The 15,230-nt window shown below is 35.1% G+C and overlaps 1 protein-coding gene across 26 annotated transcripts in view; it reads right to left on the bottom strand.

Moving 5' to 3' along the window:
- Positions 1–15,230, bottom strand: part of OMA1 (OMA1 zinc metallopeptidase) — a 263,442-nt gene that overhangs the window by 213,837 nt on the left and 34,375 nt on the right. For 20 of the 26 annotated variants that reach the window (XM_063600910.1, XM_063600963.1, XM_055092094.2 and 17 more), the window contains one exon: positions 6,067–6,216. The exons of 5 other annotated variants lie outside the window; for them this stretch is intronic. In XM_063600910.1, the coding sequence (XP_063456980.1) occupies positions 6,067–6,216 (150 nt within the window). Of the gene's footprint in view, positions 1–6,066; positions 6,217–15,230 lie in introns of those variants that run through there. One more of the 26 variants, XM_063600912.1, reaches the window with a different exon arrangement.

Genomic DNA, 15,230 nt, shown 5'->3' with positions numbered 1-15,230 from the left:
AGAGAGTCTTCACGACTGGATAAAAAGCTTCCTTTGAAAACAGAAAGCAAGACATTTCAAGAGGGAAAAAAATCACCTCTATTTTTAGCATGTTTTTCTAAAATATCATTACTTTCCCCTTTCCCCTCAAAAGCAATTTTTTCTAATAGCCCATTCATTTCAGCCTCAAGTAGATACACATCACATGCACCATAATATTTTTTTTAAGGGTTTAGACAATGTTACTGTCAGGCTTCCTGGCTTTATATGATTCAGAAGCCAATTCAATTACAGCAGCTGCTATGATATTTGCCTTTTCCTCAACACTATGTCAGACAAAATGAAATTCTGTAAGGTGAACAGTGTTTGTGTACACTGGCCAACAACGACATTTCACTTCAATGTTAAACACTCTCATGTTTTCTGCTCATGAGATGTATAATATTAATGATTTATTCATTTACTTTGTCCAATTATAAACGTGTAAGAATGATTTACACGAGTTCAAACCCCTAGCTTCCTGAAAGTGTAAAGGATTCAAAATAAAATGAGATTAATATGAATGCAGCCACCAAGTGATTCTGATATCTAAAAATTGAATGAAGTGAATTTGATAAAGATTTTTTAAAGTTTCTGAATAAAGCCAGTATTGAAAGCTCTAAAAACATTTAAAAATATATCCTATTCAAATTATGATTATAAACATAGCCATAAACAATGAGTAAGTTCAAATTAAATATTTTTCCTATACATTCTATCATTCTCCATACCCTTCACCCAACAAAGAAGGGATGGTGGAGAGAAACAGGGTTGGTAAGTGAAGTGGAGAATAAGAAATTCAGTCTAAATGTTTTCAGTTTTAAAATAAATCTTTGAAGCAGATTTCTCTTATTCACATCTATCCATATTTTATAACAATCTTTATAGAAAAAAGTTAAATAAGATGTCTCTTTCAAGGACAAATTATAATATACATAAAGTCTGAACAGTGTAACTATAATTTTAAAGCTGTCATACTATTAAACATCAACAAATTGATACAACATCTGCTCTTCATTTTTTCACCCAAGTTGTTATGATAACCAAAATATGTGGAATATGTGTTTAACTGATTATTTCAAGTAAATAAAATTATAACATATCAGCTTATTAACTACAAGTAATATTGCTACAAACCTGTATTTATCCTTTTTAAATGCTAATGGATCACAAGATTATATTTAGGCAATTTATACATGTTTTATCTTGAAATTCACATTTAAAAAAGCAAAGGTTTGCTTTTTTTTCTAATGTGATGGGTTATCTTGACTTAAAGCAAGAAAGGAACTCATCTATTTTCTGAACAATATATTATGCTAAAATGATCCAAAATTATATTATGGTACTGTTTTGCAGGAGCTGTAGATCACATCGTTTTCAAACATAAGTGACCCTGTCACTCCTCCAGTCCTCTGCTCAAATCCCTCCACTATTGTCCCATCTCTGTGAACAAAAGCCAAAGTCCTTACAGGGGCGATAAGGCCCACGCCCTCCCCCTTCCCTTGCTCACCCCATTCCACCCACACTGGTTTTCTTCTTGTTGCTCCTGCCCCACAGCCTTGTACTCTTCCCCAAGACAGCCACAAGCCTGGTTCCTTCACTTATTTCAAATCTATGTTCAAGTGTCAGCTTCTCAATGAAACCTTCTTTGATTGCTGAATGACCCCATTTTACACTGCTATTCCTGCACCCCTCCCATCTCTGCTCACACATAACTGTGTGCTAAGGACTCATATGTTCCTCTAAAATTCATATTTTGAACTCCCAACCTCCAGTGTAACTGTATTTGGAAATAAGGCCTAAAAGGAGGTAACTAAGGTTTAATGAGGTCTGAAGGGTGGGGCCCTGATCGAATAGGATTAGTAGCTTTATAAGAAGAGACATAAGAGAGCTGCCTCTCCTTCCCCACTGCCCCCAACTCCCGCCCCCAGCACCAAATTTATTATCTGTCTCCCTTTACTGCAGAATAAGCTTCATGAGGACAGGGATTTTTGTCTATTTATTTCACATCACCTACAACCTGGCATGTAACAGGTGACTGATAAATACTTGTTGAATGCATAAAGTGTAAATTTAAAACATTTTAAAAGTTGATAAGCTATAGTAAGAAACAATACATTTTTGTGATGATATGCAAGGGATCCAATACGAAATAAAAATATACAATCGTCAATAAGCTAAAGTTTAAAAATCAAAATGATCAAAATTTGTGTTCTAATCACAGACCCACAGGATCCTGCTTTCTTGGTTTCCTATTTGCTTTCTTGATTTCCTATGAATCTGATCCAACACAGGCTCTGTCTTCCTCCCACCCATTAAATGTGGAACATATGCAATACTGTTACTTTGATCTTTTTCTCTAATCACTTCCTACGTGAACTCATCCATTCTCATTGCTTCAACTATCACTTCTTTTTAGATGACTCTGAAACTCTGAAATCTTCATCTCTGGCCTGGATTTGTCTGTGCTCTCTAGTGCTGTATTCTCAACTGCCTTTGAGGGGAACATAACTTCACCATACTGCTAGAGATGTCAAAGGACAGGAACCTTAGGTAGAACATAACATACTCACTAGAGCATGCTACATAAAATATAATTTTAAAATGTAGTAGTAGTATATAGACTCACACAATTCTATATACTGCCTGAGAAACTGCCTTCTTTCATTATATGTCAGAAATTAGACTACAATAATAGGGAATTCCAATCTTTTGAGTTATGACTGTATATTCTAATTAACAATATACCCTTGTACTATCAGTTTCACTTCAACCACTGAGTTATTCCCAATATTGCAATAGAGTTTTATTACTTTCAAATTGAATTTAATCACTTGGGGTGGGGAATATAAGAAATTATATGAGGTTTTCAAATTAAGTTTCTGAACTAGGACAGTTTATTTTTAGAAGAAAAATGTCTCACGTCTTTGTCTTCATCATTTGCTCCCAAATAAAATTTGTTTCTCTAGCCATTTTTCTTCCTACTCACTAATCAATTCATTATTATTTTAAAGACATCTCTAAAGCACAGTTTTTACCTCTCCGAAGATGCTCAGTAATTTGATGATGAAATGACAACTCAGAATTTAGGAGTCTTCACATGAAAAGTTGGCTAACAGAATTTATTATCCAATTAAACAAACCACATATTTTTAGAATTTCATTGAGCGAAAATAAAAAGAAAAAAAATTCAAGAGAAAATCATATTGTTATCATTGCTTTAGAGACAGGCCCAGGCCTCCCAGGGTGCGATAAAGTCCCAGGGGCCTTGGATAGCACAAAGGACCCTCTTATAGTCAGTGATCCTCAGTACGAGTCAGTTACTGAAGAAATACATAATGTCCCATGCCTATACTGCCCATTTAAGAGGAATAATTACTACATATTATATCCGGTAAATTTCACTGCTATTTCTTTCTCAAATTTTTTTTCCAATTAAGAATATAAATGAAATCCAGTTAAGATAGCTGCTGATATAGAGTGAATGTCTGTGTCCTGCCAAAATTTATATGTTGAAATTCCAACTCCCAATGTGATGGTATCAGGAGGTAAGCGCCTTTGGGAGGCGATTGTCATTAAGGGTGGAGCCCTCATGAATGGGTTAGCACCTTTATAAAAGAGGCTTTTGAGAGCTCCCTTGCCCCTTCTACCACGTGAGGTTACAAGGAGAAGATGGCTGTTTATGAGCTGGGACGTGGACCCTCACCAGACACCAAATCTGTTGGAAATTGGATCTAAGACTTCACAGCCTTCCAAACTGTGAGAAGTAAGTTTCTGTTGTTTATAAGCCACCCAGTCTATGGTATTTTGTTATTGCAACCTGAACAAACTAAAATAGGTGTTAAGAAGCCATGCTTGGCTGTCCTCAATGCTCACAAAAGGCACGAAGTATGCCTAAATTACCAACAAATCCTGTCATCACTCCTTTCAAAATATATCCAGAATCTGACTGATTCTTTCCCCATTTTCTGCTACCAGATATCTTGGTCCAAGCCACCATCATCTCCTACCAGGATTATGAGAGTCTCCTAAAAAGTCTCCCTGACTCCACCGTTGCCCCACTAGTCTACTCTCTACACAATAATGCCAGTGATCACAATAAAACATGAGTCAAATCAAGTCACTCCTCTGCTCAATATCCTCAACTAGCTTCTCCTATCACTTGAAGTGAAAGTCAAGTCCTTACAATGGCTTAGAAGATCCTTCGTGGTCTGGTCCCCTTTCACCTCATCTTGAACTGTTCTTCCCTTCCCTTACTCCATTCAGCCCCAATGTCTTCCTTGCTATTCCTTGAACACATCAAACATACGCTGACTTTAGGTTCTCTGCATCAGCTGCTTCCTCAGCCTGAAAGGCTCTCTCTCCCTCCACACAGCTAAAGGACTTGCTCCCGTGCTTCCTTCCGGATTCTGATTAGTGAGGCCTTCCTTGACAACCGAACATAGACTAGTACCCCTTCTCTGCTGCCCGCCCCTCTCTAATACCTTTAATCTGCTTTATTTTTTCCCAAGGTACTTATTATTGCTTGGCATACTATATGTTTGTTTCTTATTTGCATTACCTAACTAGAATGTTAACTCCAAGAAAACAGACTGTTTTGTTCCTTGCTCATTCCCCAGCAATAGAATACAGAATAGTAGATTAATAATAAGTATCAATAAATATCGATCGACTTAATGAATGAATAAATCTTGCACTAGTTTCTTATCCCAAACTAGATGCAGATTCATCTTCCTTCAAACTGCATACCGTTTTTATTTTTCTTATGATAAATCATATCCTTGTACTAATAATCATTTTTTATGTATCTTAGCATCCTGTAAATATCAAGAACCATGTCTGATTCCTCTTTGTATCCCCCACATCTAGCATCATTTCTTTCTATTAAGAGGTACTCCGTATTTGTTGGGCTGAATTTGAAGTCATTCTGAAAGACACTTCTTTTTTTTTTTTTTTTGAGACAGAGTCTCACCCTGTCGCCGACTGGAGTGCAGTGGCACGATCTCGGCTCACTACAACTTCCGCCTCCAGGGTTCAAGCGATTCCCCTGCCTCAATCTCCCGAGTAGCTGGGATTACAGGTGCATGCCACCACGGCCGCCTAATTTTGTATTTTCAGTAGAGACAGGGTTTCACCCCGTTGGCCAGGCTGGTCTCGAACTCCTGACCTCAGGTGATCCACCCACCTCAGCCTCCCAAAATGCTGGGATAACAGGCATGAGAAAGATACTTCTATAATACACCTGGATCTGTTGTGCTATGCCTTAGCACATGGCCCAGTACCAATTCTTAAATTGCTAAAAAATGTTCTGCTTTCATAACAAGCCACCAAATTTAATACAAGTGAGATAGAAGAGAGAGTGTAACCTGGCTCAGAGATGCCTAACATCCATTTTGTCCTGATATGGAAACCATAAAAACATTCTGAATGATGTCAACAAATCAAAAGATTTTCAGAGGATACTGAAAACTACTTGGCAGAAAGCCGCCTCAGCTTGACCCACTTATGAATTCTACAGAAAGAAAAGCCAGAGAGCAAATGCTTCACTCTTATCTTCATAAAGAAATAAACAACCAGAAACAAACTAACATGAAGATTTTTTTTCCCAAAAAAAAAAATTCCAGTACCACTACTACAATTAATATCCACTTGACCCAAAACTTTTGTACAACTCATTAACTGGTATTTTTAACAAAAAGCTTAAATCACCAAGGAAAGAGTAAATTATCATCAACATGTTTAAAAAACTTAATATGCCTTGAGTTTTAAACTTTCATCAAGTCAGTTAAAATTAAAGTCTCATACTAAAGGAGTTAAACCTTCACTATTAAGAAAAGTCAACTGTACATAGTAATTTATTCTCCAAGACTTGTGGACAAGCAGAATTTTGCTTTTCAGTCAAATTCTTTGACAACTGATAATCCATAATTATAGTAATCAAAATAGTTAATAGGCTAGAACTCTCTTTTACTAAGCAAAAGAAGTGACAGCATTAAAAATAAGTGATACAGTAAAAATAATGTCCCGCCTTCTACGGTGTCAGCTCACCTGAGGTATAAGTCTATCCAAGTGCTCAACTCGATTGCCATGAGAAGGGTGTGTAGATAACCATTCTGGCATCTTGGGTTGGCCATGCAGGCTATCAACAAACTCCATTTGCTGCCAAAACACTGAACTGGCTCTTATGTCTGCACAAGCCTAAAACCAAAATTAGTAAAACCACACAATGAGCTCAGTTTTGAGGATTTTTTTTAAAAATACAACTTTATTTTTTTTAAATTTTATTATTATTATACTTTCAGTTTTAGGGTACATGTGCACAACGTGCAGGTTTGTTACATACGTATACATGTGCCATGTTGGTGTGCTGTACCCATTAACTCGTCATTTAGCATTAGTTATATCTCCTAACAACTTTATGTCACTACATGCTTTAAAGTCATTTTCTATCATCACTTTAATAAAAGTAGAACATGCCCATTGCTTAGAAAAAGACCCACCTCAAACAACATGGTATCACAGTACTGAAGTAACAGAATGCCTGCCCTTCCCATATACAACATTCACAATAACCCTGCTAACCAAAGATAGCCCACTATTTTCAGTATGATGGATATTAAGAACATGTATTAAGGGTAAAATCTTTTACACAAATTAAAAATTCTGTTTTCATAAAGTTTAAAAATATCTGTTATTAAACTGTATTAAAGAAACTTTACTTCTATGCCACTAGATCAGAAAAAAACTTCAAATAAACATAAAGAGATGACATTTTTATTGTGCACATCAATTTACCCAATTTTCTGAATGTATATGGAGAATATATTTAATTCATATACCTTATAAAACACAATACCTTATAAAAGTACAATATAAAAGTACATTAGTACTTTTTAAAAGAATATATGTAGATCTTGTGTATGTACAATTCCATCATACAGTCATATACATACTCATACGTATATACTTGTATATGCATAGAACATATCTGAGAAGCTATTTAAGAAACTGTTAACAGTAGCTACCCTAAGAATGTACCTGAGGTATCTGATAGTGGAGAGGGAGCAGGACTTTTATTTCTGAACTATATTAAAATACATTATTTTATAATTAAAATTATTTTTAAATCCTCCATAAGGTGGATTATTAACAAATATTTTATTAATTTGTTCAATTTATTCACATTTCTTAACTTATTCTTTCTATAATAAGTAACTGGAAAACAAGTGGTTATATTTCCCAATGATTTTATTTTTGATTAAAACTAAGAAAAAATATATATACTATACTGACTAAAACGTACTCTCAAAAAGGTTTATAATAGTGTAATTGTGAAACCCCAAAAGGCAAATATATTAATAGAACACTGCATGCTAGTCAACATCCATGCTACATCATTTCTTAACAAATACCATTAAAACATTTCCAAATGTTAGCAAAATAAAAAATTTTAAATTCAAGTAAATCTTATTCAATATTTAAAGAAATATAATTCCTTAAGACCTCCGAGTATTCTAAGTTGAAAAGAATTCAAGGTACTTTATACACTACTGCACAGATATGGATATACATGTTTATATGTATATAAACAGGAATATACAAGATAAATGTATATAACAAACATAAATATTATTCATGTTTGTACACATATAAATACATATCTATATATGCAAGATGTGTGTGTGCTTATGTGTAAAATATGTATGTAACGTATATATCTATAAAGAAATAATTATTTGATGCTGAATTAGAAACACCCAGAGGACTATGCCCCTCATTAATAGGTAATCACATTCACAATAAAAATACAGGCTGAGATTAACAAGTATTCTTCTCAAATAATTCATAAAAATATAAAATGACTTGAAAGAATTCTAACACAAACAAAAAACCCCTCTGAAAACTGGAAGATAAACATTTGAATGGACTACAAATTCATGAATTATCTAACATGAAGTTTGTCTGCTATACAAACCAAAGGCGTACTTATCTAATTTTTTTAGCCTAAAACTGTTAATCAAAAGACAAAATATTTCCCTATTCAATCTCTAAGTAACATAGCTGAAGGGAATCTTTAAAGCAATATTTGATATGCAGAAATAGAAAAAGAAATTAATTATCCCTACAGACTAGAAAGTATTCCAAGCTAAAAGTATTAAAAGGGGACTTGAGATATCTACTTTAAGAGTGTTGAGTTTGTCTGTACTTCTCAAACTCAGTTCAAAGACCCACTAAAGTCAGATAATTTTGTTTCCAAAATGAGTATTTTATTTACATTTTTCCAGTTTAGGAAAAATAAATAACAGGGTGACATCAGCAAGATGGAAGAATAGGACGCCCTGAACCTTCCTTCCCCACATGAACACACTGATTCAACGATAATATACAAATTCCCTTTGTGAGAAATCCTGAAACTAGGTGCAATGCTTCTGCACCTGCACAAGTACGAAAGGAACAACATCAAACCTGGTAGAAAACTGGAGACACCCTCTTGCCATAATCTGCGAGAGCAATTATGTACCCCCAATACAGCACCATATGATCATAAGAACACCTGCAGCTCCCCACCACTCCTTGGGGAAGGAAAAACTTGGCTTGTGTATCTAACATTCCAACTTTTCTAAGAGCTGCCCTAGGAACTGGCTTCTGTCTTGCCAGCCTTGTAGCACTGATGGAATCTAAAACGCCCTAGATACCTAAGGGCCAGTGATAATGTGACAGAAGTTTGAACAAGCACACAAGCAGTTGCCATGACCACTCCCTGAGGGTCAGCATGAAATGAGTTGGAGAGAAACTCCAGAGTCCAGCTTCTCCTGGGGCAGGGCTCGGGGAAGAGGTAGATCACGTGTCCAACATTCTACCATTTCTGAGGGCTGTCCAAGGGACTGGCTTCTGTTTCATCTGTCTTGTAGCACCGATAGGACCCAGCATATGGACCAGATGGACCAGACAGGACCCTAGACGCCTAGGCACCACTAAGAACAAAGACAGCACTTTGGACTAGCATGAAGGTTTGAGAGGTTCTGGGAATCTCTGCTGTGCTGACTGGTGAAGATCTTCTCCTGTACAAAGACAGTCTGTAAAGGCTAAGAGGTTGCTGTTTTTTCCTAATGTGTAGATATCAACAATAAGAGTGAAAAAAATAAACAGAGAAATATGTACCAAAGGATGAAGATAAATCTTCAGAAACTGACCCTAATGAAAGAGAAATATATTACTTATCTAACAAGAGAATTCAAAATAACCATCATAAAGACACTCAATGAGGTCAGAACAATGTATGAACAAAGTGAGAATTTCAACAAAGACTCAGAAAATGTAAAAAAGTACTAAACAGAAATTCTGAGGCACACTCCTAAACAACATACTCCTGAACAGCCTATGGGTCAAGGAAAAAAAAAAGAAAAAGAAAATGATTTTGAGACAAATGAAAATGAAAACACAATATAACAAAACTGATGGGATACAGCAAAGGCAGTTCTAAGAGGATAGTTTATAATGATAAACACCTACATTTAAAAAAAAAGAAGAAAGCAAGCAAATAAACTAACTTTATACCTGTAAGATCTACCAAAAAAAAAAAAAAAAAAAGACTAAGCCCAAAGTTTACAGAAGGAAGGAAATAACAAAGATTAGAGCATAAATAAAGGAAACAGAGAATAAAAAAATAGAAAAAAATTAAAGCTAAGAGCTTTTTGGGGAAAGATTTACAAAATTGACAAGTCGTTAAGAGTAATTAAGAAAAAAAAAGACTTAAGTGAACAAAATCAGAAACAAAAGAGGACATATTACAACATACCATTATAACTGATACCATACAAAGGATCATAAGAGACTACTCTGAACAATTATATGCCCACAAATTGGATAACCTAGAAGAAATGGATAAACTCCAAGAAATATACAACCCACTAAGACTGAAAAAGAAATAGGAAATATGAACAAATCTATAACTAATGAGATTGAATCAATTATAAAAAACCTCCCAACAAAGAAAAGCCCAGAACCAGATGACCTCACTGGTGAATGCCACAAAAACATTTAAAGAATTAATGTCAATGACTCTCAAAGTCTTCCAAAAAATTGAGGAGGGAATACTTCCAAACTCATTTTATGAGGCCAGCATTACCCTGATACCTATGCCAAAGACACTACAAAAAAAAAAATTACGGGCCAATATCCCTGATGAACATAAATACAAAAATTCTTAACAAAATACTAGCAAACCAAATTCAAGATCATATTAAAAGGATCACACCTCATGACCAAGGAGGATTTCTTCCTGGTAATCAAGAATGGTTCAACACACAAAAATCAATTAATGTGATATACCACATTAACAGAATAAAAAAACACATGATCATCTCAATAGATGCAGAAAAAGCACTTGACAAAATTAAACATTCTTTCATAATAAAAACTTTCAAACACTAGAAATAGAAAAAAATTATCTCGACATAATTATAGCTATATATGAAAAGCCCACAACTAGCATCACACTTCATGGTGAAAAACAAAAATTTTTTCCTCTAAGTCTAGGAACAAGGCAAGAATGCTCAATCTTGCCACTTCTGTTCAATACAGCCCTGGGAGTCCTAGCCAGGGCAATGAGGCAAGAGAAAGAAATAAAAGGCATTTAAATCAGAAAGAAAGAAGTAAAATGATTTGCAGATGATATGATCTTATAAGTAGAAAACTAAAGACTCCACACACACACAAAAAAACCCGCTAGAACTAACAAATAAATTCAGTAAAGTTAGGATACAAAAATCAGCGTACAAAAATCAGTTACGTTCTACACACTAACAACAAACTATCCAAACAGGAAATTAAGAAACAATTCCACTTACAGGAACATTAAAAAGAATAAAATACTTATTAAACCAAACTAAGGAGGTGAAAGCCTTCTACACTAAAAAGTATCTAAAAAAAACTGATGAAAGAAATTAAAGACAACTCAAATAAATGGAAAGACATCCCATGTTCATGGATTGTAAGACTTAATATTGTTAAAATATCCATACCACCCAAGGTGATCTACAGATTCAATGAGATCTCTATGAAAATCCCATTGGCACTTTTCTTATAGAAACAGAAAAAAAGATCCTAAAATTCACATGGAACCACAACTAACCCCAAATCGCCAAAGCAATCTTGAAAAAGAGTAAGACTAGAGGCATCATGCTTCCTGATTTCAAAATATATTACAAAGCTACAGTAATTAAGACAGTATAGTATTAGCAGAAAGATAACCGTTAAATGAATGGAACAGAATAGAGAGCCCAAAATTAAGCCCACAAAAATACACATCTTTGATGAGGGTACCAAAAATATACAATGGGAGGCCAGGCATGGTGGTTCATATCTGTGATCCCAGCAGTTTGGGAGCCTGAGGCACACAGATTGCTTGAGACCAGGAGTCCAAGACCAACCTGGGCAACATGGTGAAACCATCTCTACAAAAATTTAGGCAGGTGTGATGGTACACGCCTGTGCACCAAGAGGCTGAGGTGGGAGGATCACCTGAGCCTGGGAAGTCGAGGCTAGAGTAAGCTGTGATCACATCACTGCACTCCAGCCTGGGTAACAGAGCAAGACCCTGTCTCAAAAACAAACACATACACACACCCCTCCCCCCACAAGGAGGAAAGAGCAGTCTCTTCAACAAATGGTGCTAGAAAAACTGAATATTCACATGCAAAAGAATGAAACTGGACCCTTATCTTACACTACATACAAAAACCAACTAAAAATGGATTAAAGATTTAAATGTAAGACCTAAAACTATAAAACTCCTAGAAGAAAATATAAGGGAAAAGTTTCATGACTTTGGTCTTGGCAATGATTTTGTGAATATGACACCAAAAGCACAGGAAACAAAAGGCAAAAATAGACAGGTGGAACTACCAAAAAGCTCTGCACAGCTAAGGAAACAGAGTGAAAGGCAATCTACAGAATGGGAAAAACCATTTGTATACCAAATAACTGATAAACAGTTAATTTCTAAAATATATAAAGAATTTCTACAACTCAATAGCAAAAAACCCAATTTAAAAAAACAGGCAAAGGATCTCAATAGACATTTCTTCAAAAAAGACATTCAAAAGTAGGTAACAAGTATTAGAAAAAATGTTCAATATCACTAATCATCAGGGAAATGCAAACTGAAATCACAATGAAATATTACCTTACACCTGTTAGGTTATCTATCATTGAAAAAAAGAGACATAAGTGTTGGCAAGGATGTGAAGAAACTGGAACTCTTGTACACTGTCAGTGAGAATATAAAATGGTGTGGACTTTATGAAAAACAGTATGAAGATTACTCAAAAAATTTTTAAAAAGAACTATCATTATGATTCAGAAATCCTACTTCTGGATATTTATCCAAGAGTTGAAATCAGGATCTCAAAGGGATTTGCACTCCACATTCATTACAGCATTATTCACAATAGCCAAGATGTGGAAACAACCTGAATGTTCATCAACGAATGAACAGATTAAGAAAATGTGGTATAAACATACATCGAAATATTATTTGGCCTTAAAAAAGGAAATCCTGTCATGTGCAACAATACGGATAAACCTTGAGGACATTAAGCTAAGTGAAATAAGCCAGTCACAAATGGACAAATACTAGACGATTCCACTTACATGTGGTATGTATCTAAAGTAGCAAGCTTGTAGAAGTAGAAAATAGAATAGTGTTTGTCAGGGAGTGGAAGTAGGAGGAAATGAGGAGTTGCTATTCAATAGATATAAAGTCTCAGTTCTGCAACATGAATAAGATCTAGAGATCTGATATACAACATGTGCCTATAGTTAAGTATGTATTGTAAAATTATAAATTTAAGAGGGTAGATCTCATGTTAAATGTACTTACTAAAAAAGAGAAAAAAAGTAATGATAGACCAAATAAAGGCATTTTTAAAATAAATACTCAGTTTATCAAAAGTCTAACTCTTTTGCTTCATGAAAAGTATTATAGAAAACTAAGAACTTATTAAGCAACTGATATGGTTTGGCTGTGTCCCCACCCAAATCTCGTCAACAACTGTCATCCAAATTGTAATTCCCATGTGTCGAGGGAGGGACTTGGTAGGAGGTGACTGGATCATGACAGCAGTTCCCCCATGCTGTTCTCATGATACTGAGTGAGTTCTCATGGGATCTGATGGTTTTAAAAGGCAGTTTTCCCTGCTCTTACACACTCTCTCTCTCTTCTGCTATGTAAGACATACCTGCTTCCCCTTCCACCATGATTATAAGTTTCCTGAGGCCTCCCCAGCCATGGAGAACTGTGAGTCAATTAAACCTCTTTCCTTTATAAATTACCCAGTCTTGGGTATTTCTTTACAGCACTGTGAAAATGGACTAATACAGCAACTAATTCAGTCTAACTCATTGCTTCAATAAAATTATTGAACTGAACTAAATAACTTATTAAGCAACTGTAAGTACACGAAGAAAGAATTAGACTCTAGGTAACCTTTCCTTCTTAAAAACAGAACTAATAACGGCTACCGCTGGCCAGAGAAACATAAGAAAATATGTGTCAGTGAAATACTTTGGTCCTAGAATATTTTTTGAGACTGTAAACTAAGATAATGGAGAGACTACAGGTTTTAGAATCAGAAATATCTGGGTTCAAAATACTGATTATTTTATTTATTAACAGTCACTTATATGACACCACATGCCAAGCATTGTTTTAAGTGTATTACAAATATTAACACATTATATTAACTCATTTAATCCTCATAACAACCTCATGTGGTAAGTACTGTTATGACCCTCACTTTACAGATTAGATGAAGAAACCAAGATCCATGGTGACTACATAACTTGACAAAGCTCAAACAGCTAGTAAGTGACAGAGCCATAATTTGAACCCAAGTAGTCTGGTGACAGAGTTTTTGCCCCTGGGTCAATAATTTAGTCTCTAGGAGTCTCAGATTCATCTGTAAAACTAAATTAAAGCAGTGAATTGTCAAGTTAAAATGTGATAATTCTTGCAAAGCAGCCAGTCCAGGACTCAGAACATAGCAGACACTATTTCTACCTTCCTTTCCCCTGGTGAGCAACTGGAGGCCTATGGTAATTGCAAAATGCTATGTTTGGTCCTAAGTGATGATGTCATGAATTTACAAGAAGGTTCTAGTACAATCCAGAGAATATAAATGTATATGAATATGCATTAAGGAACATATTGAGAAAGAATTTGCTACTATTAAATTATAAACTCAGTGGGATATGATATTCATAAAGAATACAGCAGTATAAAAATTGTTCTTATAATTTCACCATTTCCCAATGCCAAAACAATACTAGAGAAATATGTATAAATAGATCTAGACCAAGTAAAAGCCTAACTGTACCGTTACCTGTAGCCAACGTTTTCATTAGAAATGCAAAGATGAAAAGTATCTCTGAATTTTGCTGTCTGTATTCACTAGACACTCCAACAAAGCTCCTGTTAGCCATCACCCCCTTCCAAAGGTAAATCCTGACACTGAATGAATCTGAATCTTTTTTTAGGAAACCATTAACACCCTACACTTGTCCCAGTCATTGTAGCATCCTCTCCTGTATTCCACATAGACATGTGATAGGTAAAACAATCATCTGAGACAATACTACAAAGGATTGTGGCAGGGGGAGCTGGGCTCCTACAGCTAGAAAAATACACTGAGGCTGTTATAAGATTTAAAGGGACCAAAACAGATATAAAAATGATCATTATTTTAGAGGCAATACTGCAGAAATCCAAAACTGTTTCCAGCAGGCAAATACAAGATGGAAAGTTCCCTTTCAGAAATGAATGTACCTCCACTTTGGGAGAGGGAAACCTTACTGTCTATGAGAGCTTTGCCAAGTTACTTAACTCCTCCATCCCTCAGGTTTACCTATACCTCACAGGGTTGTTATGAAGATCAAAAAAATAAACACATGTAATACACTCAGGACAGTGCCCAGCACATTAAAAATGTTATTGATTATTATACACTACAATCATCATTGTCATCATCTACCAGAAACTAGTTCATTTCAGTCTCACATACTTCCATAGGTTCATCATTTTCCAATATTGCTGATGGCATCACTTCTTAAAGCTCATTTTATTTTGTAACCCACTTATTCTCTAAACAACATTTTTCCAGGAAATAATTTAAAATTGCTCTTTTCCAACTAAATGCAACATAATCTTGAGA

This window comes from Pan paniscus, chromosome 1, assembly GCF_029289425.2.
Source record: "Pan paniscus chromosome 1, NHGRI_mPanPan1-v2.0_pri, whole genome shotgun sequence".
In the NCBI taxonomy this organism is placed as follows: domain Eukaryota; kingdom Metazoa; phylum Chordata; class Mammalia; order Primates; family Hominidae; genus Pan; species Pan paniscus.
The sequence above is the reverse complement of the archived record's forward strand: the minus strand, read 5'-3'. Positions and strand labels throughout refer to the sequence as shown.